Source organism: Emiliania huxleyi, assembly GCF_000372725.1.
Source record: "Emiliania huxleyi CCMP1516 unplaced genomic scaffold EMIHUscaffold_75, whole genome shotgun sequence".
In the NCBI taxonomy this organism is placed as follows: Eukaryota; Haptophyta; order Isochrysidales; family Noelaerhabdaceae; genus Emiliania; species Emiliania huxleyi.
In genome coordinates, this window is record NW_005196379.1 from 202,164 (window position 1) to 227,231 (window position 25,068).

General features: G+C 65.4%; 7 protein-coding genes across 7 annotated transcripts in view; 2 read left to right on the plus strand and 5 right to left on the minus strand.

Moving 5' to 3' along the window:
- Positions 1-3,647, minus strand: part of EMIHUDRAFT_453175 (hypothetical protein) — a gene marked incomplete at its 5' end in the record, with an annotated part of 5,166 nt that extends 1,519 nt beyond the window's left edge. The window contains 9 exons of the mRNA XM_005760524.1: positions 445-694; positions 764-1,224; positions 1,511-1,588; positions 1,712-1,870; positions 2,015-2,106; positions 2,214-2,328; positions 2,793-2,852; positions 3,000-3,224; positions 3,393-3,647. Coding sequence (XP_005760581.1) covers positions 445-694; positions 764-1,224; positions 1,511-1,588; positions 1,712-1,870; positions 2,015-2,106; positions 2,214-2,328; positions 2,793-2,852; positions 3,000-3,224; positions 3,393-3,647 — 1,695 coding nt within the window. The remainder of the gene's footprint in view (positions 1-444; positions 695-763; positions 1,225-1,510; positions 1,589-1,711; positions 1,871-2,014; positions 2,107-2,213; positions 2,329-2,792; positions 2,853-2,999; positions 3,225-3,392) is intronic.
- A 1,762-nt stretch (positions 3,648-5,409) lies between these two features.
- Positions 5,410-6,747, minus strand: EMIHUDRAFT_217716 (hypothetical protein; the record flags this gene model as incomplete). The annotated part of the gene is made up of 2 exons (XM_005760525.1): positions 5,410-6,041; positions 6,723-6,747. 2 exons carry the CDS (start codon positions 6,745-6,747, stop codon positions 5,410-5,412), a joined length of 657 nt encoding a protein of 218 aa, XP_005760582.1.
- A 320-nt stretch (positions 6,748-7,067) lies between these two features.
- On the plus strand, positions 7,068-11,409 carry EMIHUDRAFT_106187 (hypothetical protein; the record flags this gene model as incomplete). The annotated part of the gene is made up of 6 exons (XM_005760526.1): positions 7,068-7,160; positions 7,533-7,880; positions 7,949-8,070; positions 8,107-8,164; positions 8,383-8,553; positions 10,510-11,409. 6 exons carry the CDS (start codon positions 7,068-7,070, stop codon positions 11,407-11,409), a joined length of 1,692 nt encoding a protein of 563 aa, XP_005760583.1.
- A 1,005-nt stretch (positions 11,410-12,414) lies between these two features.
- On the minus strand, positions 12,415-13,782 carry EMIHUDRAFT_106188 (hypothetical protein; the record flags this gene model as incomplete). The annotated part of the gene is made up of 2 exons (XM_005760527.1): positions 12,415-13,227; positions 13,615-13,782. The coding sequence occupies 2 exons, from the start codon at positions 13,780-13,782 to the stop codon at positions 12,415-12,417; spliced, it is 981 nt and encodes a 326-aa protein (XP_005760584.1).
- Positions 13,783-13,995: 213 nt separating this feature from the next.
- Positions 13,996-15,342, plus strand: EMIHUDRAFT_358989 (hypothetical protein). Its single transcript, XM_005760528.1, has 2 exons — positions 13,996-14,735; positions 14,799-15,342. The coding sequence occupies exons 1-2, from the start codon at positions 14,061-14,063 to the stop codon at positions 15,150-15,152; spliced, it is 1,029 nt and encodes a 342-aa protein (XP_005760585.1). The 5' UTR covers positions 13,996-14,060; the 3' UTR covers positions 15,153-15,342.
- Positions 15,343-17,329: 1,987 nt separating this feature from the next.
- Lhcf4_1 (light harvesting protein) lies at positions 17,330-19,095 on the minus strand. The gene is made up of 7 exons (XM_005760529.1): positions 18,996-19,095; positions 18,762-18,869; positions 18,572-18,658; positions 18,443-18,481; positions 18,292-18,370; positions 18,129-18,221; positions 17,330-17,836 (listed from the first exon to the last, which is right to left on the minus strand). The coding sequence occupies exons 1-7, from the start codon at positions 19,071-19,073 to the stop codon at positions 17,601-17,603; spliced, it is 720 nt and encodes a 239-aa protein (XP_005760586.1). The 5' UTR covers positions 19,074-19,095; the 3' UTR covers positions 17,330-17,600.
- A 2,266-nt stretch (positions 19,096-21,361) lies between these two features.
- Positions 21,362-24,270, minus strand: EMIHUDRAFT_106191 (hypothetical protein; the record flags this gene model as incomplete). Its single annotated transcript, XM_005760530.1, has 3 exons — positions 21,362-21,524; positions 22,109-22,214; positions 23,055-24,270. The coding sequence occupies 3 exons, from the start codon at positions 24,268-24,270 to the stop codon at positions 21,362-21,364; spliced, it is 1,485 nt and encodes a 494-aa protein (XP_005760587.1).
- Between the last annotated feature and the right edge of the window lie 798 nt (positions 24,271-25,068).

Sequence of the window (25,068 nt, forward strand, 5' to 3'; positions counted from 1 at the left end):
AGAGCAGAAGAGGCACAACAAGGATGAGCGAGAGGGGTTACTTCGGAGATGCAGGGGAGAACAGATGGAGGAGTACGTACGGCAAGATGGATAGATAGAGGGCTCGTCGGACAAGAGTTCTCGGGTGAGCAGTGGGAGAGGGAGAGAGGGAGAGAGAGAGGGAGAGGGAGAGGGAGAGAGGGAGAGGGAGGGAGAGAGAGAGAGAGAGAGGGGGAGAGAGAGAGAGAGGCGGGGTGGGGACTTCGCCTTGTCGCGCCGCCGCCGCTTCTCCTCCTCCTCCTCGGTCCGCTCCTCCACCCCGCCTTTCCCCTCGTCCTCCGCCCAGCTGGCGCGTGCCGCGCGGAGAGCAGCCGCCTCCTCGCGCCACGCGGCGAGGGCGGCGGCGCCCGAGCCGAACCCCCACTCGTCGGGAGGGGAGGAGGAGGCGGCGGCAGCCTCCGCCACCCCGTCGGCGACGCCTGGCTCGGAGAGGAGCGCGCCGCCAAGCTCGGCAGCCTCGTCTGCGCGGGAGCCGGCCAGCCCCAGCTCGGCCGACCGCCGCAGCAGCGTCGTCAGCAGCCCGAGGCGGCGGCCCTCGTACACGCGCCGCTGCTCCGCCCGCCGCCGGTCCTCGTCGGCGAGGGAGGGGTCCTCCGCGCGCACCGTCGCGATCAGCTCCTCGAAGGCGCGGCTCGCGAGCCACTCGGCGGCGCGCCTAGAGGCGCGAGCTCAGCGAACGCTGCGGAAGGCTGCGGCGGAGGGCTGCGGCGGAGGGGGGAGCAACTCTCGCGCGCGCCTCTCGCGCTGCTCGCGGAAGGCGAGCCGCAGCAGCGTGTCGCCGGCTCCACCGCCGCCCGCGCCGCCCGCAGACGCAGGGCGGCCTGCTTCGGCGGGCGGCACGCTGGAGGGGAGAGGTCCGTCGGCCAGCCGCGGCGTGAGCTGCTCCGCGTCGGAGTGGGAGAGGTTGAGCCGGCCGAGCAAGGACCGCCACTGCTCCGGCTCGGCCTGCTCCGGCTCGAGCTCGAGCAAGTTGAGCGCCTCGCCGACGAGCGCGTGCACCGTGCCGTTGATCGCCGCCACCGACCACGTCTCGGAGGGGGCGAGGAGCGGGGCGCCGTCGGCGTCGAGGGCGGTCGAGTCGTTGTACAGCGCCGCACGCAGCTTCTGAGCGACGAGGGCGAGGCTGCTGGCCGAAGCGATGGCGCGCTGGCTCCGGTGCGCTGCGACGGCGGCGAGGAGCTCCTCCTGGGGAGGGGAGGGGGATGTGGGTTTGTGAGAGGAGGAGGGAGGAGGGGCGGGGCGGGGAGGGCGAGGGAGACAGAGGGGGGGGGGGGGGGAGGAGAGGGAGGAGAGGGAGGAGAGGGAGGAGAGGGAGGAGAGGGCGAGGGAGGAAGAGGAAGGAGAGGAGGAGGGGGAGGGGGGGGGGCGGGGGACTCCTCCGGAAGGGAACGGTCAGGGTCAGGGTCAGGGTTAGGGTCAGGGTCAGGGTTAGGGTTAGGGTCAGAGTTAGCTCCTCCACACGGAAGGGAACGGAGCTGCGCGGCAGCTCGATCAGGGTGAGCAGCTCCGACAGGACGAGCGAGTCGCTCATCGACATCGGCAAGTCGTACTGCTCGAGGGAGACATGCACCGCTTGCTCCAGCGACGCAGGCGCCGCCGCCTCGCCTCCGCCGCCCGCCCCGCCTCCGCCGCCCGCCGCGGCCTCGCGGATCGAGGCCCACGCGGCGGCGACCCGCGCGCGCTGCTGGCGGTGCGCGTCGATCGCGGCGCCGACCCGCGCCTGCGCCTCGGGGGTGACGAGGAGGCGGGAGAGGCCGAGGAGCTCAAACACCTCCGCCACCTGCGCCGCCTCGCCTCCGGCCAGCGATCCGACGTCGCTCCTCGCCAGCGCCTGCGGGACGACCCAAGGAAGGGAGGAGAGGGGGGGTGGAGAGGGGGGCCGTGGTGAAGTGGGGGAAGTGGTCGCCACGGAGAGTGCAGCGAGGTCGAGCTGGCGAGAGGGGCCGCTTCGCTAGGGAGGCGCCTGGGAGACGACTTGCCTCAGAGGCTCGTCGTCGCCGCCGCCGTGCAGGAGGCTGACCGCGCCGGGCTGCCGCTGCTGCAGGCTCTGGGCCCAGTGGTCTGCGCCTGGCGGGCGGGGCAGCAGCGAGCCTCGTGAGCCTCTGCCACGGGCAAGAAGGGGCAACCCCCCCCCCCCCCCTCCCTCCCCCTCCCCTTGCGGGGCGAGTGTGCACCGAACGACCAGAGGGCAAAGATGGTCAGCGCGTCCGCCGTCAGGCTACCGCCCTCTGCGCCGTCGGCCGCGCCGCCCGCGACGGCGCCGAGTGCTGCCGCCGCCGCGGCTTGCTGCTGCGCGCGCGAGAAGCGGTCGAAGAGTGCGGCGACGGGGCCGGCGTCGCGAGGGGCGAGGGCGGCGGCGAGGGAGCGGCAGAGCACCACCTGGTCCGAGGGGCGGCTCAGGGCGGTGCGGGTGGCGGGGCGAGCAGAGGGCCGTGGGGGGCGGAGCAGAGGGCCGTGGGAGGCGGAGCAGAGGGCCGTGGGAGGCGGAGCAGAGGGCCGTGGGGGGCGGAGCAGAGGGCCGTGGAAGGCGGAGCAGAGGGCCGTGGGAGGCGGAGCAGAGGGCCGTGGGAGGCGGAGCAGAGGGTCGTGGGGGGCGGAGCAGAGGGCCGTGGGGGGCTGCCTCGGCGCGCATCTCTGCGAGGGTGGCGGTGAGGCGCTCGCGGCCGTGCCACGCGAGGACCTGGCGGAGGGGGAGGAGGGGGTGAGGCGAGCCGGGTGCCGCGGGAGGGCCTCCACCGAGCGCGCGCCAGCACAGCCAGCGCCGGCTGGCCCCACCGCAGCGTCCTCTTGCCGCCCTCGAGGGACCGGAGCGACTTGAGCGGCGAGAGGCGGGCCAGCCGGCACCTCACGCCGCCAGAGCCGCCCTTGGCCGCCCGCGCCGCCGCCGCCGCGCCCGCCGCAGCAGCAACACCGCCTCCCGCCGCCGCCGCTGCAGCGAGCGCCGAAGCCGAGCTCCGCACCGCAGGCGGCGGCGGCGGGCATGCGGCCAGAGCAGCGTCGAGCGCGAGGGCTGCGCCGAGGGCGATGAGGTTGGGGAGCGAGGCGCGGGAGCCGGCCACGGCCACGCTCAGCGCGAGCAGGCACCAAGGAGCCGCAGCAGCGCCGACGCTCACGGCGCCGCCGAGCTGCACGCGCCGCTTTGGCTCCGCCCGGGCCCAGAGGCTGACGACAAAGAAGGCGAGCGGCTGCGCGACCAGGAGCGGCTGCTCGCCCCGCCACGGCAGAGCAGCGCAGAGCGAGCAGATCAGCGCCGCGCCCAGCGCGAGGAGCGCAGCGTAGCGGTGCGGCACGGCCGCCCAGCGCCCGTCCTGCTCCAGCTCAGAAGAGAAGCCGCCAAAGAGCCAAAGCTGCACCGCAAACCGGGCACCGAGCTCGTCCGTGTACGCGAGCGCACCGAGAAGCCGCCAAAGCAGCGCAGCGCCCGTCGTTGACTCGCCAAGCATCTGAGCTCGCGCCGTACCACCTGTGACACTGACCACAGCGGCGAGCGTGCACAGCAAGAGGTAGGCACCGGTGACGCGCCCGACCGCCGGCGAGGATGGGCCGATGATCCTGGCCAAGAAGGCGAGGGCGCACAGCTGGCCCGTGAGAGGCCCGACGGTCGACATCTGAGCGTCAGCGGGATGAGCGGCGACGGCGGCGACGGCGGCGCAACAATCTGCCGACAATCTCTCGGCCCCAAGATATTTTTGAGTGCGCAGGAGCCTTCAGCCAACTAAAAAACACACCTCCGATGCCGACTTAGTGTGGGGAGGGTCGGCGAGCACTCACCCACTAGTCGACGCCGCAGGGCCGGGGCACTGGCCACGGCCTCGCCGACCACTAGAAGGCGGCCCACCCACTACGCGCACTATCTTACTTACTTACTTACTTAGTGCGCGGGGTGGCAGGAGGCACTCACCCACTAGCCCGCTCGCCGGCGGCCCACTCACTACCCTACGCGCACTAACTTAGTGCGCGTGGTAGCCGAGCCCACCTCTCCGTCCGCCGGCGAAGGGCACTGCGAGCGGCCCGCTGGACCCTGGACCACTCACTCCCCCCCGGCCGGCCAGCGCCGGCATCATCCGTAGAGGCACGAGTGTTCGAAGAGAGAGTGGACCTGAGCAACAACATGACCTGGAGGCAAATGATCGGAGTGGGAGTCAGAAATGTGGTCCTTGCGCGAGGGGAGCTCGATAGACTCGAGGGGCCAGGATACGCCGCGAGGAGGACGGAGTTGCGCCGAAAGGCGAAAGAAGCCGCGAGAACAAGGGACCGGCAGGCGGCGGCGTCACAGGACGAGGCAGAAGAGAACGACGCGACAGAGGAGGAAATGACAAGGGAGAGAACGACGAGAGTGGGACGACCGCGAGGTGGCATGAAGATTGCAGCGAGAAGCGGCGAGAGACTGCGAAGAGAGATAGGAAGAGGCAGACTCCCTAGGGTGGGCGACGGCTAGCGCACCACACACCTCTCCTTAAAATCCCTGTGTGGTGGCGGCGTGCCGTCCTCCCATCCCTCCCTTGGGTTGGCTGTTTCCTTTCTTTTTTCTTTTCGCTCAACGCGCGCTTCGATGGAGACGGAGCACGGCGGGAGGAGAACGCTGCCACCGGGGGCGGAGGAGCTTCGCAAGTACGTTGCCGTGGCCGAGACGGAGGCGGAGGCAACTAGGACGACCGCGTCAGAACGCGGTGCGCATATGCGGCGGCAGGCGCGAGCGGCGCAAAACCCCACACAGTTCTCACCCCGTTCTCCGGCGCCGCCGTAGAGAAAATGTCCTTGATCATGGCCGAGCTGCGTGAGGAGGTCAAGCACATCGAGCAGACCAACTGGATGTACGCGGGTGGAGGGACGTTCGGATCAATACGCAAGATCTGACTGCCGATGCGGTGTGCACTGACTGGCGTTGCAGCGCACCGCAAATTCGCCTCCCCGGGGGTGGCAGCGCGGCGGAGAGATACCGGCCGCCCTACCCACCCCGCTGGTGGACAACCCGAGGCGCCCGCGGTCTTGCGTGCCCCTCTGGGCGCAACCGCGAACCGGTTGCGGCTCACCGAAGCGCCGAGCGCTCCCAAACACCAACGCTGCCACCGTGAGAGTTGGGAGAGAGGTTGTTTAGCCGGCGAGGCGTCTATGTTGCTCCTCTCACCGCACCGCAGGCTGCGCGGGGTACGCCAACGAAGGGCCCTCAGGGTCAGTTATTAATATAGATAAAATACCAATTACCATGTAGAGCCGTACGGCTAACGCCGCTCACGGATCTGCCTGCGGGCCGACCTTCACAGCTCACAGCTCACATCCCATACTCCATACAGACATACACACAGAGCCGGGGTCTCCGCACGGCCAAACAAGAAACATATCGCTCGGGGTTCAGAGACCGAGACGGCGTTAAGCTAGGGCGCAAGGCTGATCCAGCGAGGCATGCAACGCTTTCTGTTCCGAAAGAAGCTGTGCCATCCTCTCGCGGCCAGATCGGATGCGGGCGTCGAACTGCTCACAGAACTCGGCGCGAGCCTCGTCCTCAGCGAGCGCCTGCTTAGCGTCCTCAGTGGACCAGTCGATGGGGGCGCGTGCCATGGCGTTGATACCGCCGCTGGAGAGGATCGCCGCAAGCGCGCCCTCACGTTCCAGAGCGCACGCCAGCGAGCTTTGCACCTCCCGCTGCGCCTCGGCCAGCTCGGTCTTTTCGGCGATGAGGGCCTCGTTCTGGCGCTGAAGGTCCGTCAGCTGCGCCTTCAGCGTTGCGTGGGCCGCCTCCCGCGCCACTCGGCTGGGGGCAGCGCGGCTGGCCGAGGCCTTAACGGGGGCTGGCCGCGGCGGTCCGAACTGAGACATCGTCTCGTCCGTGTCGGTGCGCTTGAAGAGCCGGCTGAGAAAAAGAATTTTAAGGGTGGCCTCGCACGACACCGGGTACGGGACTGGCACTGCAAAGGCGAATTTTACAAGTAAACTCCCTCGCACAACACTGGGCACGGGACTGGCACGCACTGGCACTAACACAGGTACACCACTGGAGCCGCCTAAGCGACTCCCGCGAGGACGTCAAGAAAAAGAAATTGAGGGTAAAAGAATTAAAAGGTACGCCACGGGAGCCGCCTAAGCGACTCCTGCGAGGACGGCGAGGTTAGCTACGTCTCGACCGCCCGCTCGCTCGCCGCAGGCACAAGCTCTTGTCAATGAGAGAGAGGTCTCCCCTCGTTTAGTTCACAATCTGCTCTGCGGCCCTGGATGTGTTTTGGATGTGCGGTTATTACTGACTGCACTCCAAGTGCTCCAAGTGCTGCGATGTGGCAGGTGCGGATGAAAGATTTCATGTATCAAACGCATAAAAGAAGAAAAACACACGGACTGGCAAGACTGGCGCATAAAAGAATTTTCCCCCGAGACGGAGGCGGTAGTGGCTCTGGAAGTGGTGGCGCCGGCAGAGGCAGCGGCGGGAATGGCGCTGGCAGTGGTGGTCTTGGCAGAGCAGTGGACGGGGCCAGCGGCGGCAGCAACGGCAGTGGTGGAGCCATGCGCGGCGCTGGGCGCCGTCGCTGCCTTGCTGCAGCACAGCACGAGCGCTGCCCCCTTGCGCGGGATGTTGGCCGGGGCGGAAAGTTGCGCTTTTCGGTCGCACGCAACGGCGGGCGATTCGCTGTGGACAGCTTCGCTGCGTTTGAAGGGCGATTTCCAAACTTCAGAAGCGACTCACGGGTCACGGCTCTCTTGCTTTGGAGCGTTCATGTGGATCATGTCTATGACTACGAAGGATCACCGCTCACAGATCCGCCGCGCAACAGTACCCGCTACTCGGAAACTGAGGAGGGAGGGAGGGAGATGAGCGCTCGCTCGCTGTAAGCTGTACTGTAGAGATGTAGAGCGCTGAAGCGCTGTAGAGCACTGTAGAGCTAGAGCTCTACATCAGGCGCGTGACGGACCGCGTGCGTTGTAGAGCGATGTAGAGGCGCTCTACAACGTCAAATCTCTACAACAAACTCTACAACATAAGCGGCGAACGAGGCACGGTCGCTCTCCGACACGAGTGAGGCGCGTTGCACTTGCCAATGGCAGTGCTGCCCGCCCAACGGTTGGCAGGTGCCTCTGCTGCTGTTGCATGCCGGCTGCGACTGGCCGGCGCCAGCGCCTTGGCGGAGGCGGTAAGGATGGACGCAAGCGAGATTTAGTAGCCAAACAAGGGTCCCCGCCCCGAAAAGCCGAAAACGCCGGCCGCCCCCTTTCAACGAAAAACAAGAGCTCTTGGCAGGGTCGTCGCCCGCGCGTTGCAGCGCGCGTTGCAGCGCGCGCCTCCCGAACCTCTGGCGGGACGAGCAATGTCGAAGTCCCCCCCCGCGCTCGACGGGCCGCGCCATCATGCCATCCACCCGGTGCCTGTAGCCTTTTAGCGCAGCGTAGAAGAGGAGCAGCTGGTAGCGCAGCGTAGAAGAGGAGGAGCACAACGCTGCGCCTTTCTGCAGCAAGAGCGCAAGCCAAGTGCAGAGCTGAATCCTCACCAAGCCTCTGCGCCCTAGGCAACGAGCAAGCAGTCCTTCATGCGCCACCAACCGAAGCCGAATAGTACTCCAGAGCCGTACCCGCACTTGGCTTGCACGGTGTGGGTCGCGACAGAAGCCTCAAAGTTCACGACGGTGTCAAATGAGGCGTCGCTCTGGATGGCGCCGGATGGCTACCTCTCGAAGCTGACACTATGCCCCGTGCCCTCTGAGAGCAAGGAGCGCGGCGTGCGACAATCGCGACCGATAAGCTCGGAGCAGGCGAGGCCGGCGGCGGGGCACTCCTCCATGGGGGAGAGTAGTGGCCAGGCGGGCCCGGGGCCGGACGAGCTCCCGCCGGCCGCGCGCGAGATTCAATGGCATCAGGTGTGCGTGGACGTCGCCATGCTATCCGTGAAGTGCAAACACTTGACCCTAAACGTGGGCTGGTGCAGGTGCGAGGCATCAAGGCGCTGGAGCGGAGGTTCGAAATTACCTTGAAGCTCGTCGGCAGCGGACGGTTCATCACTCTTCGGCTGCTTGAGCGCGCAACTGTGGCGACACTGCGGCACGCGAGGTCAGCGAAAGCAACGTCGCCCCTGTTCGACTGCAGGCGCGCCGATTTCGAGCGGTGGCTGCGTGCGGTGCGGAGCTGGGAGGACGAGATCCTTGTGCGGTGCGTGGAGATAGTTGGCGCAGAGGACGCCTAGCACATGAACGGCGGCTGAGCCTTTGTGCCCTGGCCTTCCTCTCACCGCAGGCAAGCTCGGCTCTTCCCCCCGATGGCCGACGAGAAGATGCGGTACCAGGCGCTGGACCACATATGCACGTGGTTTCGCAGGGAGGCGTCAACGCCATCCCCACCCGTCCTCGTGCTCACGACTCACAGGTGCAGGGCACGCTCGCGCGGGCGGTGCAGGGGCTCCTGGGCACCTCCAGCACGCGGCGTCACTTCTTCCGACTGCGCTGGACCGCCGACCTCAACGCGCTGGTCCTGTCTTATACGGAGGAGTTTCCGACAGAGACGTCGGCGTGGAGGACGGTGGAGTGGTCGGAGCGGGTGCGCATTCACGCGAGCAGCGAGGAGCTGAGCTGCCTGACCATCGTGCTCAAGAGCAGCGGGGCGCTCGTCCACCTTCGAGCGGACGCACCGGCCGACTTTGTCAGCTGGCTCGCAAACCTGCAGGCGGCTCTCCCCTCCAAGCCCCTCCTCCCCATACCTCACCAGTCCCTGAAAGCCTTTGAACTCCACTCGCCAGGCATGGGACGCATACAGTCGACTCTCACACCGCGGCAAGTCCATGGAAGTGTGAGGCGCTGGCACTATGCCCGAACAGCTCAATGTGCGAAGATTTTGGCATTTGGGAGAGCAGCGCTGACAGTGACACCTATCAGCGGACCTTTCGAACGCCGGCCGTTGCGCCTCCACCTTTGTTCTGCCATGCGTGGTATGCCGCCCAAACCGGCGCCGCTCCCGACCGGCCCCGTAGTTTGTTTCTCATATCTGTCTTCGAGCGGATGACCCCCCTCTTCTTACTCTTCCATCCTGTCCGTAATGGTTGGGTAGTAGGGCTAGAGGGTCGCTCTACACTTAGCCTCTGCAGCGAGCGAGCGCTCAACTTAGCCCGCGCACGGAGCCGGGCTCGGACTTAGACCCCCATGGTCGGGGGCCATGAACTTAGACGACATAAGGCCAACTCCGGGTAAAACCCGGGTATACCTGAAAAGCTTTCAGGTTTACCCGAAAAATACCTGGACGCGTCCCGACCAACGTTTGCCGCGCACGACGCCATATCGCCTTCTCCCAGGGCCAGTGCGCTACTTGCGGCGCGCAACGCCTGCTCAAGTACGCGCAACGTACCATATGCTGCCGCTATGCGTGCCTTAAGGCGGCTGCGGCGAAGCGGCGGGCGCGGCATGCCGATGGCAGTGCGGACGATGCGGTTGCGATGTGTTCTGCTTCAAGATCGTGGCGGTGCTTGGCATGCACTTCTGCGATCCCAATGAGCTCATCGCAACGAAGCAGCGCAACAAGCTGGCTGCTGTCAACAAGGCCCTGAGTCTGTGGTGGTGTGGGGCGTGCAGTGTGGTGTTCACTAGCTCCGAGTAGAGGGGGCGTCCTGCAGTTAAGGGGAAACCCGGTACGCGGGGCCAACCCTCGGAGACCCGTGTTTACTCTAAGGCCCTTTCCCTGCGAATGCGCACCCCCGGGGCTAGGGCTCTCTAGCCCGTAACCCGACACCGATCATCCGGCTCGCTGGGTGCGCTTCTCAGCTCCCCGGCCCTGGATGTGAGGTTGATAACTGCACTCCAAGTGCTCCAAGTGCGGATCGCCATACACAGTCCTCTCTACTGACTTCCTGAACCCAAACAACACAAATCACAATCTCTCTCTGAACCCAACAGAGAGAGACTGCTCCGTTTATATTACAAAAAGTCTAAAAGATTAATCTAAAAGTCCTACAGTGATGAGGCTCCTGGCTCCCCCCCATCGGTCGGAGAGAAAAAAGAATGGCCTTCCTCGGAGCACTTGTGGAGTGCCGTCATTAACCGCACGCCCAGAACCTTACGTGCTCAATTTCTTTATCTTCCACACGTTGAAACCCTTTTTACCCACTCATACCGAGAGAGAGAGAGAGAGAGAGAGAGAGAGAGAGAGAGAGAGAGAGAGAGAGAGAGAGAGAGAGAGAGAGAGAGAGAGAGAGAGAGAGAGAGAGAGAGAGAGAGAGAGAGAGAGAGAGAGAGAGAGAGAGAGAGAGAGAGAGAAGGGGGGGGGAGAGGCATCACTCATGTAGTAGAGCTGTGGCTACATGTACTCATGACTATGAGGAGTGTGAGCGAACGACTTTCTGCATATTGCAAACGGACAGCACGAGAGACGAGACAGAGAACATGGATGGGAGAGCGGGGCGAGGCTTTTGCTCGCGCGGTGTGTGCCATGATGCTCTCGCTGGCCTTGGTGGGAGCAGCACCAGCACCTGACGACCGCGAGCCCGCTCCGCTCCCTGGTCTGCAGGCCAGCGCGAGCGAGGGTGCACTCTTTGCAGAGCGGCGTGCCAAACTCAATTATGGCGGGAAAAGGGATCTGCATCACCTCGGTGGCTTCAGCTTTGATCTTGACATTGACGGCATCTCGCCGGGAGTCTGGCGCTGGATGCTGACCAACCTCACCGTGCACTCGGTGATCGATGTAGGTTGTGGGATTGGCACGTCCGCAGCGTGGTTCAAGCTACATGGGGCGCGGACGCGCTGCGTCGAGGGCTCCAGGGACGCGACGAGCAACTCTTTGCTGCCTCCAGCGCTGCTCGTCGAGCACGACTTCACCCGTGGCCCCTGGTGGCCCGGCGAAACCTATGATGTCGCCTGGGCGGTCGAATTTCTCGAGCACGTGGGCCGCCAGTACATCAATAACTACATGCCCATCCTCCAGAAAGCGGCGTACCTCTTTGTAACGCACTCAACGTGGGGCGGCTGGCACCACGTCGAAGTGCATCACTCCTCCTGGTGGCGGCAAAAGTTCGAGGCGCACGGCTTCGTGTACCAGTCCGAGCTTACCCGCACGGCGCGGGCGATCGCCTCGAGCTCGACGGATGCCAAACCGCAGCTGCCCAGCGGCAAACCCTACCGGGCGCAGCACCTAACGCTGCACCTTCTCGTGTTTGTCAACCCACGCGTCGCGTCGTTGCAAGCGCACGCACACCTTCTCGGTGGCTTCCCCGACCTCGGCTGCATCTCCCGCAAGGACAGGTTCGGAGCCTCCACCCTCCCGTGCTCTGGAGCCGACGAGCTGCCGCCCGAGTTCAGGCCGCTGCAGCTCACAACCGAGCAGGACGCGCAGTGGATCCGGCTATTGGAGCGTGTGGATGTGCGCGGCCAGTCCGTGGCAAGTCAACCCGACGGTGACCCGACCCGGTAGCCCGCGGACGGTGACCCGACGCGGGCCCTCTCTAGGTCTCTAGGGCGAGGGATCTCTATACAGTCCTTTGCGGGCATTAAGAAAACAGGAATCCTAGGGGCTAGTACAGTTTCTTAGCCGACCTCTTTAAATCCCCTAGCACAGTTTCTTAATGTGACAGTTTCTTGTACTGGGCTGGGTTTTTTTAGGCACCATTGTGGGGTTGGCACTCCCATCGACCCTCATGACCTCCTGCGGTCTCTGAGATGGACACCAGTGGGTGTGGGACGACAGCCAGGATACAACCGAAGGCTGGGTAAGCAGTAGAGGTCGATACTCGACGCGTCCCACATGGTCTGTGTCGCTGTCGGCACGCTGTCGACAGGAGGACGTCGAGCGACACCGGTGGCAGTGCCACCCAGGAGTGGTCGGGCGGTCTCCCGTCATGAGAGAGCCACCATGTGATCCGTATGATGATTCCTGACAACCGCCTCAGTCAACCTTCGTCACAGTTCCCGCTCTGAGAGGAGCTGCGGGTCAGCTCGACAGCTGGAGCTGTGTCGCCGGCATGCGGCGGCCTGCCTCCGGAGGTGCCTCTGAGGTGGACATTTTTTGGTCACTGTGAGAGAACGCGTTCGAATTTTCACTCCGGAACTTCAACTCTGCACGCGCACCGGCCAGGGCTACAATAGTGCCAGTGAGGCGAAGGCGCGCGAGTCGGAAGGCCGCAACCGTGATTTGGTCCCGACATATTCCTACCCGGTACCTAGGTACAATCTTGCTGTGAAGTATTTTCTTCTCAATAACAAGGCTGTGAACCTCAACCTCTCACAGACCAGCGCACAGCGCCATAGGACGTATTTTCTTCTCATAACAAGGCTGTGAACCCAGCCACGTATGATGTATCAGGCCCCCGCAAAAGGAGACTGTGCGTAACGAGCAGGCGCTTAGGCGCTAGCCGCTACAAGGGAGGAAAAGCCCACGATTGAGGCTTGAGCGGCTCCGACAGTGCGTAGTCGGTGTGCTCTAGCGTAGCATGCGTGACGTCGACTTCGACACGAAGCCTCGGCAGCCGGGGCAAGCCGTGTTGATCGGCTCCATCCCGCAGCTCGTCTCGACCTCGCTGTCGTCGTTGAGCCAAGTGTGCAGGCAGTGGTAGTGGAAGAGGCTCTTGCAGCAGCGCGTGGCGCCCCAGCCCTTAGGGTCGCGAGGCTGCAGGCGCGCCTCGGGGTGTGCGCTGAGGTCGTCCAAGCAAATAACGCACTCGAGGGCCTCCTCCTCTGCTGCTGTAGCTGCGGACACGCCCGCAACTGCGGCAGCCGCCTCCACCTCCATCTCCGACGACTCCTCACTGTCGCTCTCCTGCTCCGCCTCCACCTCCACCTCGTCGTCCCATGGCGGGGCAGCACCCTCCGCCGCTGCAGCCTCCGCCGCCGCCGCCTGCTCTGCTGCGCGCGCCCGCCGCCTCGCCGCCCGCTGCTCGCTCGCGGAAGGCGGCGGGTCGGAGAGCAGCGAGAGAGCCACGGCATCGGCAATGTCCGCCGGGTCGAAGCCGTCCTCCTCCTCGACGCTGCTGGCCTCTGACGGCCCTGCTGCGCCTTGCGGCGGTGCTCGCTGCGGTTGCGGCTCGAGCAGTCGGATGGTCGCGTCCCACAGGTGCCGCGCACGCGCCAGCGCCGCCTCCTCGGCGGTGGCGAAGCAGCCGAGGGTGACTAGTTTGCCGCCAACCCTCACCTGCAGCTGGTACTTCTTGCGGCCTTTCTGCTTCGGGCAGTAGCACACTCCCCTGTAGCCGCTGTTGCCACAACTGGTGACTAGAGCGAGGCCCTGCCTCTTCGCCTGCCGGACAGCGGACTGCCTCGGCGCCAGCAGCAGAGGAAGGCTCAGGTGGCGGCGGCGGTGGCGGCGGCGCGGTGAGATCGCTGGTGCCCCTGCCCGCCTCCCTGCGGGCGTAGAAGAGCGCCGCCTCCTCGGCGGTGGCGAACCAGCCGACGGCTGGGATCAACACGAGGCGCTCGGACGCTGTGGCCCGCGACGAATTCGCGCGAGCGGGCGCCATATCAAGCTGGGGAAAAGATTTTTTACGCCGTTCGCACAAAAAGAAATCTGCGCGCGCATGGTCCGCCCCCTCATCCCTAGTTGCCGTCCGTTTTCTTCCTTTCTTCAGACGATGCTCGCACACGCACGATTCACAGAAGGTTGATCCGAAAAACTCAATTTCGCGACAGCGATCAGAATAAGCGTCAGGATGCCGCGCTTGGACTGCGCCTCGTCTCCAACGTACGAGTCCTTCTGCCCCATCCCGACCATCACGCCCGGCTGACGCGGCCGGCCAATGATGGAGGGGAAGACGGCGCGCGGGGCGTCGTCGCCGGCAAAACCAGCCTTGCACATGCCCGACCGAGCCGTTGTCCACAACAAGCGCCGCGACCTCGTCGTCCGCCATATCTGGTCTGTCTGGGGGGGTAGGTTGAGATAGTGGCGGCTTCTCGCGATGTCGGGTTGGCCGCCGATAGTTTGCGGGCACTTTGGATTTCCCTTCCTTGGACTTGACACGTACCCTAGTGAAGAAAAGTAAGAAAGAAAACAGAGACTCAAGGGAATGCGCGCGCGCGGTTCACGCACTTCTTCCACACGAATCTCTGGGCCGCCGCATCCCGCCGCCTGCTGCCATGGAGCAGCCGGCCAGGCCGCTGGGCGCCAGCTGCTGCTCCAACGTCGGCTGGCTGGTCAGGAGCGTTGCCTGGTGCCCCTTTGAGGAGGGCTCGCACCTGCTGGCGGCTGCCGGCGACACGGCCGCGCTCCTCGAGCTGAGGGATGCAGCTGATGGGCGCGCCACGCTTGCCCCCGCCGAAGGGATGGCCATTCCAATCGACGGCGACGTGGACGCCATCGCATGGGGCCGTGTGCACGGCCAGATTTGCCTCACGGCCATCGCGGGCGGGTCTGTGTCGCAGCACCTGTGCGCTGCGCAAGGCCACAGCCTCTCCTCTGGCGTGCTTCAGCTCTCGAGCCCGGTGGTCAACGCGCCTGTGTACAGCGCCTGTCACCTTGCCCGTGAGATGCTCGCCCTCACCGGCGCCTCACGCCAGTGCAGCCTCCTGGCGCTCGGCGAAGGCGCAGCCAACCTCTCCCGCACCATAGCCCTGCACTCGGAGGGTGTCGCGGTCCGGGCGCACCACGCGCAGCCGGACCATCTCATGGTGGCGGAGGCGTGCGGAGGCGTCCATTTCCTCGACCTGCGCGAGCCCGAAGGGCCGCACCCCACGCTCTCGCGCACGCTTCCGCCGGCGGCGGCTGCGGCGGGCCTGCGCGACGCCGACTGGTGCCCCGGCGACTCGCACTTGGTGAGCGGGCTCAAATGGTCGCCTCGCCCACTCCCCACGTCACCGCCTCGCCCTCCCCGCTAGGTCTGCGCTGTGGCGGGCGACGCCTGGTACGGCTGGGACTTGCGCGGCACCGGCCGCGCTGCGACGGCGCACGTTGGGGGTGGAGGCGGCGAGACGCGCGGCGCTCACGCGCTGCGGTGGGCGCCGCACGGCACGTCGTTCGCCGTCGCGGGCCGCTCGTCGGCCGTGTCGGTCCACGAGCTGCGCACGGCCGCCTCGTCGCGAGAGGAGCGAGGCCTCTGGAGCGACTCGTCGACTTTCCTGACGCACGGGCTGCCGACGCGCGTGCCGAGCGTCTCGTGGAAGCAAGGCGCGACCGCCGCCCGAGTGCTCGCCGGCTGCGGCGACACGAAGATTTGCGTCTGGTCGCTCTAGCCCGGCGGAACACCCGGACACTCCACAAGCATTGCGACTACACGCGGCCCCAGCGCGCGGCACAACACGTCGCCCAGTGGCCCAGGCGCAGACCGCAGCGCGCGCAGGCTTCTAGTAAGACACTAGAGAAAGAGATACGTGTATACGCATTTACGGGAATATGGCGAAATGCACTTGCAACTTCACTTGCAGACCAGGAGGGGGCGCTTTTCTTTCGCTCTCAAGTGTTCAAGAGTCGGGTTGTGCTCAGTCCGGAAAAGCTCAGGCTTAAACATTAACACATCAAGCGCGGTGTAGGCGCGCCCGCGCGGCGCAGCGGCTCTCCCGCGACCATAGCCCCTCCCGCAGCCGCAGCCGTAGGCGTAGCCGCAGCCCCAACTCTTGCTGCTCTTCTATCTAGTGACTAGTGTCGGGGAGTGACCAGGGGTGAGGGGACGGATTGAAGATCCCTCACACCAAGATCGTGCAGGGCGGGGACACATGTCCCTAAATCCCATCTCGTCTCAGAGTTTGACCGTTTTTATTTATTCAACGAGCTGGAGAGGGGGAGGACGGCCGCGCGAAAACTTCAATCAAACTGTCATGGTCGCGACGAGCAGTCGCACTGCTGTTCCGAGACCGCCCTCGCTGCCCGTGCCACACGTCACTCCGCGCCGCTTCCTCGTCACTGGTGCTGGCCGCTCAGGCACGCATGCAGTCTTCCACATGCTGCGAGCGCGTGGCATCAACGTGCGGCACGAGGCGGTGGGCGGCGAAGGCACCGTCTCTTGGGCGCATGCTGTATTCCTCCACCCAGAGCATCGCGGGCGTATGATCGCGCAGAGGATCATGTGGCCAGGAGAGAACTCAACTTTCAAGCCCTGGCTGTACGCTGGCAACCAGACCGCCTTCAACCCTGTCGTTCAGATGGTGCGGCACCCACTTGCCGTCTTGAACTCGCTGCTAGTTTGCTTTTGCAATCTTCCGCAAAACCTCAAGAGCGAGGATCCCAAAGTGGTGAGATTCGAGCATCACAAAACAAGGACGTCGTGGAGCTGGGTTTCGCGATTCATTTCGCTGCCGCCGCCAGGCAAGCCCATTTCAAGGGCTATGGCGTACTGGACGCGTTGGAATGCATTAATTGAGCCGTTCGCGCTCGCACGCGTTCGTGTCGAGGACCTGAATGAGAACGCGCTCTTAGCTACTCTCCAACGCAGAGGGGCGGCGAGCCCGAGATGGAGAGGTTTAAACCAAACGAGCGTGGGCGACAAGAGGTACGTCGTGGGTTGGCAAAATGTTTGCGCAGAGGATGTCGAGATTGCCGAGAACGCGCTCCGGCTGGCGGCTAGGTATGGCTACCTCGACAATATGCCAGCCTCGCCAACGTGTGCATCAGTCAACGCTGCGTTCAGGCCCCCACAGCGACTGGTGGCAACCAAAAACTTCCTCAACGGTACCGCCTCGCCGAGGAACTCCGAAGGCGGAAGGAACAGGAGGCCGAGCTCAAATCGCACGCGGCCGAATGCAAACCCGGCGACAAGCTCGGGTGGTCAGCTTGACAAAAGCAGAGCACGCACGCAAGGCACCTCATCAGTACCAGCACCACGTGTCGCGTTCGGGGTAGCACCACGCGTCGCCGTGTTGGTTCACAGCACAACCCATCGCTCATCTGCGAAAGCGCCTCCAGGCGCCACTGCCGCTAGGTCGGAGGTTCGACTCAGCGCTTGCATCCGGAGCAGCAAACCCAAGCTGTGTCAGTGGAGGCTACGGACGGCGGCCCTGCGCCTGCGGCCGGGACCAGCCTCTCAATAGCGGGTGGCGTCGATCGCGCCGGGCGGGCTCGGGGCCCTCTCGACACGGCTCTCACGCGTCATGTGCACAACCCCTTGGAGTGTGAAGGCTTCGTAGCCCTCCGGTCTATGAAGACCCGGAGGGCGGAGGGCTGGAGCCAAAACAAGCAAGCGAGTGCATGTGCACACACACGCCACACCCCACCCACACGGGACAGACACTCAGCCTCTGCGCTCTGCCCACACACCTCTGCACTGCGGGCCACTGGCCTGTGGCCCGCAGGGTCTGACTAGACTGCCAGACTCGACAGTGATTACGCTCTCCCCCACGTCCCAGTACCCAGCCGGAGACCGTATGTGCCGACGGCCGTTTCCCGTTTTGGACAATTTTGATTTTAAAAAGATTTTCATTTTATATTTGCGATTTTTCGCAGAATCGTACGCGCAACGCGCGGTACCGGGATGGCTCCGTAAACGTGTGACGCACCGCCACCCAACGTGCACGGGCCACTCGCAAACGCCAGGTCCCACTCCACCTCCCTGCTAACGCCACAAACTAAGCGAAACGCCAGTCCCGAGAGAGCCCCCGGCAAAGCCCCCTCTACCCGCCGACTACCCGAGCGCACCACACGCGCCACGGGCGCACGAGCGTCGGCAGAGGGCGAGGGGAGCCAAGAGCCTAGTTGTACATGCAGCCTGGCAGCGCGCCGGGGATGACGTGGTTGAAGGCGACGCCCATGATTGCGAGCATGGCGAGGCGGCCGTTCTTGAGCTCCTTGAGCCGCATCTTGTCCGCCGCCTTCTTGTCCTTTGACAGGAACTGCGTGCCCCACCCGAGGTTGCCCGGCTCGCGCTTCTCCGTGTTGCCCAGCCACAGGTCGAACAAGCCGGCGCTCGTCTGACCCTCGGCCAAGCCTGCTCCCGGGGGCGGCGCCGATCAGAGGGGGCGGGAGGCGGGGAGGGGGCGGGAGGCGGGGAAGGGGCGGGTCGACAGCTCCGTCGGTGAGCCGGCGGCGGCGGGACGGGTGGCCGGAGGAGCGGAGCCCGTGTCCCCGAGTCACACGGGCAGGTGGCGGGCAGGTGGCGGGCAGGTGGCGGGCAGGGGGGCGGGCAGGGGGCGGCCAGGCTGCACGTGTGCGCACCGACGAAGAAGAGGAGCTGGCCCCAGGGATCTCGGGTAATCTCGGGTAATCTCGGGTAATCTCACCGATGAAGAAGAGGACCTGACCCCAGGCGGCGGGCGGCAGCGTCGTCGGCGCCATCGCCCAATCCGCGTTGGCGAAGGAGATGTCGGCGTTGCCTGGGGGCAGGGGTGTGCGGTGGGAGGGCGGGAGGGGGGCGGTGGGTGGGCGGGTGGGGGAGGCTGTCGCCTGGCAGGTGGATGCCAGCGGACTGCACCATGACTCCGGTGATGGCGAGCATGCTCATGCGGCCGTGCTTCAGCTCGGCCTAGGGTTAGGGTCAGGGTTAGGGTTAGGGGTAGGGTTAGAGCATGCTCATGCGGCCGTGCTTCAGCTCGTCCTCGCGCAGCCAGGCGACGTCGGGGTTGTTGGCGGACACCTGGCGAGGGAGGGGGCGAGGTGGCCGCGGGTCGGGACCAGGGGGGGCGAATCGCGTGCCGGGCAGGAGCTCTCTCTCCCTCCCTCCCACCTTCCACAGCTCGCTAAGCTGGAGCGGGTCCCACGGCACAGGCGCAGCGCCCTCCTTGCCGCCGCCGCCGGGGAACGCCGCGAGCTCCTGCAAGAGGCGACGCGGCGGCATTTCAGTGGGGTCGGCTCGCACGGACCCTCTCCCTGCTTGCCGGGTGCGTGTGTCTCTCTCTCCGGCCACAGGCGCCGGCCTGCGACGCGCCCACGTACTCAGAGAGAGGCTTGCGGGCCGAGTTGATGAACTCGCGGCCCATCGTCGATGGGGCGAGCGGCTGGTCGTACATCGGCCCCGCCGCCATCTGCGGTGGCCAGGCGAGGGCTCATCAGCCTCCGGCGGCGACGGGAGGCGGCGGCCGCGGCGGCGCTGCAGGACGGTGCGTGCAGCTGTGGTGCCCGGGAGCGCTGGTGCGGCTTCGCCGGCGCGCCTGGACGGCCGGGGCGCGGCGCGCGCCAACCACGTGCGCCGTGCTGAGCGATAGCTGCGGCGCGACGACAGAGAGCATGCCAAGCGAAGGGAGGTCTCTTGTAATCCTGCAGAAAAAAGGAGAAACACGACGTCGCAAGAAGTAACTCCGCGAGCAGGCGAACTCGCGATGTGCAGGCCTCTCTCGATCTCACGTAAACTCTGCCATCCCTTCGGTGACGCTCCCGACGCACCTCAAAAAATCTTTCAAAAACTAAAAGGCAGGAAAACATACAAAAACGTTGAAATCAAAATACGTAAAAGAAGAGAAAAGAAAAAACAAATTTTCCGTCGGCTTCATTCCAGTGCAGCCAGCCACAGCTTCCGACGATGGGCACGCTGTCGGTGCATCGCAAGCAGCTGGAGGCGCTGATCCAGCAGGCGGCCGACGCGGCGCGGGAAGCCATGGCGATCGTCAGGCTGCAAGCCATCGAGCGGGGGCGTGCGGTCCGCTCGACCCTCACAGCGTCGCTGCCGACGTCGATGCAGGGTGCACGCAAGAGTCGAACCTCTACTGCACGGTCCGGTTGGCTCTACGCCTTGCTGTGCTCGCTCCTGCTGGTTGCCACCGCATTTGCCAGCGAGCGTGCCATCGCCCACTCGGTTTGACGAGGCGGTGCTGGGTGTCGGTGTGCCGTCGCGTGTCATGGTGAGAGAGGAATGCTTGTGGCGCGGGAGCCGCGCCCGCTATTGATCTCTCCTAATAATTTAAGCGTGCTGTCTGACAAGTTACACCTCTCACGCCCCACACCAACACTGTGCCTGTCTCTCGCCCCTCCACGCTCCGCTCCGGCCTGAGCGCTGAGGGCCTCTCCCGACCGCCGCCGCCCCGCGCTAGGGCTAGAATAATGACGCGCTGCAGCTCGCCTCGATGCCGGCCATCGTGCCAGGCTGCGGCGCATCGTCGAAGGTCACGTCGATGACCTCCACCTCGTCGGCGTGCCTCCTCGCCACGCGCATCGCCGCGTCCATCTTTTCGTGGTACGCCATGATGCGGACCGGCGAGACGGCTCGCCGGCGGAGGGCGGCGCGGGCGATGGCGGTGCGGCAGGGGACGCGGATGTAAAGCGCCTTGACGAAGAGGCCCGCCTGCCGCGCCTGCTCCATGCGGCGCACCTGCCGCTCCAGGTTCGTGCCGGTGCCGTCCACGATGAGGCGTGAGACGGCGACATCGGTCAGCGCCCGCTCGAACCGCGCCTCGATGCGCTGGTCCGCCCACGCGTAGGCCTGCAGGCTCGAGTCGAGGTAGAGGCGGTCCGGGTCGGCCGGGTCGAAGCTCGGGTGCTGCGCAATCTCGATGTCGAGGTCGAGCACCGTCGTGCTGTTGCGCCGCTTGGCCTGGAAGGTCTCGTAGCGGCGCCCGATCACACGCGACTTGCCTGCGCCGGGCAGGCCCACCATGAAGACGGCGACGCGCGGCTGCGCAACCTCGCCGCGAGCGACCGCGTGCAGCGCCGTGTAGAGCCAGCGGCGCGGCCAGGGCAGCTGCGTGGCCGGGTTGGGCCGACTCACTCGCGCTGGGAGCGGGTCGTGGCGCGGATTGCTGCCGCCGAGCTTCTTTGGCCGAAGAGTCGCGTCGGCACGCGCGAGGTCGCAGCGAGCGTGGGGAAGGCCAGCGATCAGCAGCAGCGAGAGCGCACCCATCCTGCGTTTCGATAAACGAGTGCCGATGTACATATTGTTCAGTCCCGAATCTCGAACGAGAATTCTCCGGCGGGATCTCGCCGTGGGTGGTGGGTGGGGGGGTGGGGTGTGGTTGGGTTGTTGGGTGTGTTCGTGTTTTATTTCTTTATTTACCCTGGCGCACTGGCGAACAGATACAGATACAACCGAAAGAGAAGAATTTTAGACGGGACGGACGACGGCTACTCTCTCCCTGTCTCACACACGGCCGGCTGCTCCCGTGCGCCGTGGTGTACCTACGAGTATGTGCCAGAGTGCGCGTCCCCTCGAGCCCCGTGGTGTGCCGCCCCGCAGTGGTTGTGCGAAAAAACCGCAACCGCTCCAAGTGCGGTCCTGTGCGGTCCAAGGTCGAATAAGAAAAGCAAGTGAAAACATAACCCACGATGACACAACCCACAGGAATAAATACTTGTGTCGCTAGTGTTCGAACAAGCGGTCGTGTCGTGCACCTCGGGTGTTGGGGAGGTCGTGGGAGCCGCTCAGGACCATTTTGGGGGCGCAATTCGCCTGGTTTCCCTTGAACACGCGGTTTCGCCCCCTCGGGAGCGCCCACATAATCGCGCGTCCCCCCCTGTGGCGACGGTCTCGCGCACCTGCGCCAGACCCCACCGCACTAGCTACATAGATCGTCAGCAGTAGGCGTGCTCAGAGCCCGGATTTGGGCCCATTCGCCAAAGGGCTCGAGAATGGCGCCCGGCAACGTGCAGCTGCAACCAGAGGGCGTGAGGTGAGGCCGAATCCGCAGTCGCACGAGCACCGCTGCCCCCAGCGGTGATCATGCATGGAGTGGCACGGCGGATAGGCCCGCCTGCGAGCGTGGAAGACAGTCGCGGGGCGTGAGGTCTCAATGTATCGCAGGCTAGGACCGGATACGGCGGCGCGGGAGAGGGAGGGAAGCGTGAGCGGCGGGCGATGAGAGTGATTTCCCCGATCTCGCTAAAAATGGAATGGGCCCCTCACGGGGGGCCGGGCGAGCACGCACCTCGCGTCTGGGCGCGAGTCGACGAGTGGTCGCCGAGAGATCGCCGAACCACGTCTCGAGTGCGCGCGCACACAGCACAGCTGCGGGTTGTAACTCGACTGCCGATCGCGCGTGCGGGATGTAAATGCAGCTTTCTGGCGCCAGTGCACGGTGGCAGGGACTGGAGGCTCGGCCGAAGGGGAAGAGCAGTCCTCAATCGTCACGTAGAGGTCGCTGGGCTGGATCCATCGAACTGCCACACACCTGGAGCGGAGGCACATCAGGTCTTGCGGCACGCTCTCCGACAGATGCATGCCTTTTGAGCAAGCCCACGCGCCTCCACCGTCGCGTAGTATGCCAGCGGCACGCCGGTACGCCTACGTGTCGTGCGCGCTCGGCTGTAATCGGCGTTGAGACTGCCTAGCGCGCACATCGAGAGCGCCGAGTTGCCTTGCCGCGGGGTAACCGGCTCAAAGAGGTGGGGTTCGAGCGGCGCCTGAGCGCGTGGGAATGCGTAGTGGGCTTGGAATGAGACGCCTGGCGTGCATCGGGCTCGGACGGTGTCTGTTGTGAGCTCACCGCTCGACGCACAAACCAGGCGCTTTAGGCGCCCGCCAACTGGCCTCACGGTCGAGAGAGCGGAACGCGGCTCGCCGAACAGCAATACACGTGGCCGCACTACTGTAGAGGTACGAACAGGTATGCAGATCGCGGCGCGCCGACACTGGCACGGCGTCAGAGCCAATATTGAGCAAGGGCTCTGCTGGCCACCCGACTCGCCGGACCCTTCGGGCTCACAGCACGGCTGGCCATCGCGTGAACAGGACGTGCCCTTCCGTTTTAAGGCAGTTCAATACCTTCCCCACGGGACACCAGGTCGGTATCCGGCTAAACCACACGACCCCGAGAAACGTATAAGCCGCCCCGGCGCTGCCTCCGATTCCGGCCGTATCGGCCATTTCGCTGGGGCGGCTTATGCGTTTCTCGCCAAAATGGTAAAGATGTCGAGCCAAAGCTGTTGACGCCGAGTTCGGCACCCGATTCGCCTTAAAACTGAAGGCGGGGGCGCGGCTCGGAGATGGCAAGGCACGGCGAGTGCAAACGTGCGGCTATTATGACGCTTTAGGGGCTCCAAAACCTCCTTTTCAGTGGTAAGCGCCACCTGGCACCTCGCGCCGTGCCCCCCAGCCGCGTGTGCGATCGCCCACGGATCCGGGGCGGGGGATGGGAGCCCGAAACGTCCACACAAGTATGCTCGGAGGCTCGTCAGATGGTTTTTCAAGCGTGGTGTCATCGTGATAACCGGAGAGACGCCTGACGGCCCCTCGAAAGTAAATCACGCTGAAGTACCACCACGCGCCGCGTCTAGGGCCTCACCCTGTGCCACAGCGTCACGCCACGCCTCCTCGGCGGCAGCCCTCGAGAGGTAGGCGCCTGGCCCCAGCCCGGCACGAAGACGAGAGCGCAGGGTGTGGCTGGCCTGCGCTTCCTCTGCCCAGTCGCGTGCCTTGGCCTGGAAGAAGCGGTCTACCTTGCGCAGCGAGCACAAGAACGCCGCTGTCGCCAGCACCGTGGCTGCCGCCATGGCCAGCAGCACCGACACCAGCGCCGTAGGCGCCGCCGCCCGCCTGAGTTCCTCCCCGCCGTCCTCGTCCGCCGCCAACCCGTCCGCCACCGGCGCCTCCTCCTCCAGCCTTGCCGGCCGCGCCGACCTCTGTGACGCCGCCGACCCTCCCGCGCCCTCCTCCGTGTCCGCCGTCCCGCTCGCAAAGGCAGACGCGCGGGAGACGCACGCCCGGACTGCGGCTGCGGTGCTCTCCGGGACCGACTCGAAGCGGCGCACCGCCGCCGCGTAGAGCGGCGCGTCCTCCGCGTCGTCGAGCTCGAGCCCGGGGGGCGCCGTGTGGTTCTGGACGGGCGCCGTGGCGGCGGCGCTCACCTCAATCGACCAGAGCGGCGTCCCAAAGGTGGCATGCCACAGGCAGAGCGTCTCGAGCCGACGCTCGGCAATGCCGACAAAGGCCATGCGGTGGCGCACAAAACCGACCGCGGCCGCGCTCTCGTTGGCTGCGACGGGCGAGGGGTCGGCGCAGGCCCGGCCCATCACCATCTTGGTCTGGCAACCGGTGACGCCGGGGATCTGCAGGAAGGCGCGGAGCCCCTCGGGGGCGTCGCGCGGGAAGGCTCGCACCGTCCTGAAGTACGTTGTTCGCAGGGCAGCCGAGAGGCCCCAGCCGGCGCAGCAGCACCCCCAGCACCCCTTTGTGCCGTTGGTCCCGAAGACTTGCTGCAGGAAGCGGAACGTCGAAAGGAGCCGCTGCCGAGGCTCTCGCACGACGGTGACGACGCGGAAGGCGACGGCTCCTGGCCGCAGCACCAATGGCGGAAGCGGCTCGTGGTGCCACCGGTTTCTAGGGTGGACGAGGCGGGCGGAGCAGTCGCAGCCCAGCCGGGGAGGGCCGCTCTGGGTCGAGATATGGCTCGCGTTGAAGGAGGTTGGGCCGCAGCTGTGCGCGTACACAGTCACACTGAATAGCGTGCCCGTCTTTGGCGCATGCATCCACATGATGCGTGCCGGGGCGTCCGGCTGCATGCGCGGCACCCAAACCTGCGGGAGTCGTGGCTCGCTGAGGCGTTGCGAGCACGCTGTACCGAGAGCACGTCGCTCCACGGCGGCGTGGCTGCTTGGCACCATTGAGGGTGTGCCGAGGGGGACCGGGAGGCGGTAAGCCGTCGTCGCCCGGCGCTGCTTGCAGCACGTGGCGATGGCGCTAAGAGGTTCCTCTTTTCCGCGGCGCGCGATACACGTCACCCAAGCCCAGGGAGTGTTTTAGTTGGCTATCTCTCTGGTCTTTTTCTTTCTTTGTTTCGGCGGCTGAGCCCCGCTGCCCCAAGCATCGCGTTAAAATACAGGGAGACGCCATGTAGGACCCGACCGCTAGTCGCGATTCCCCGTGTTTGTAGCCTGGCGTTCGTGCCCCATTTGTGCCGCCGCGTCCCGTGCCGCCGAGTTCATTTTTTAAGATCTTTCGCGAGAGATCGCGTGGGAATATGATATCCCATTGCGAATTTCTTTTTGTGGCCATCGCCCCGGAGAGAGGCTTGCTGCAGTCGTAGGCCCAACGCGATCTGCCGAGCATCACATCTCATGGAGGAGGAGCAGGCCATGGAGCTCGAGGCGCTCGAGGCGATCTTCATGGACGATTTCAAGCTCCTCGACGGCGCTGATCCGCCCGGCTTTGAGCTGACGCTCGTGCCGGAGGCCGGCGGCGACGAAACAACCACGTGTCGGTGGTCCTGCACGTCCGGTTCCCTCCAGCCTACCCCGAGTCGGCGGCGCCGCTGCTGTCGGTGGGCGGCCAGCACCCAGCCGGCCGCGGCAGCATGCCTC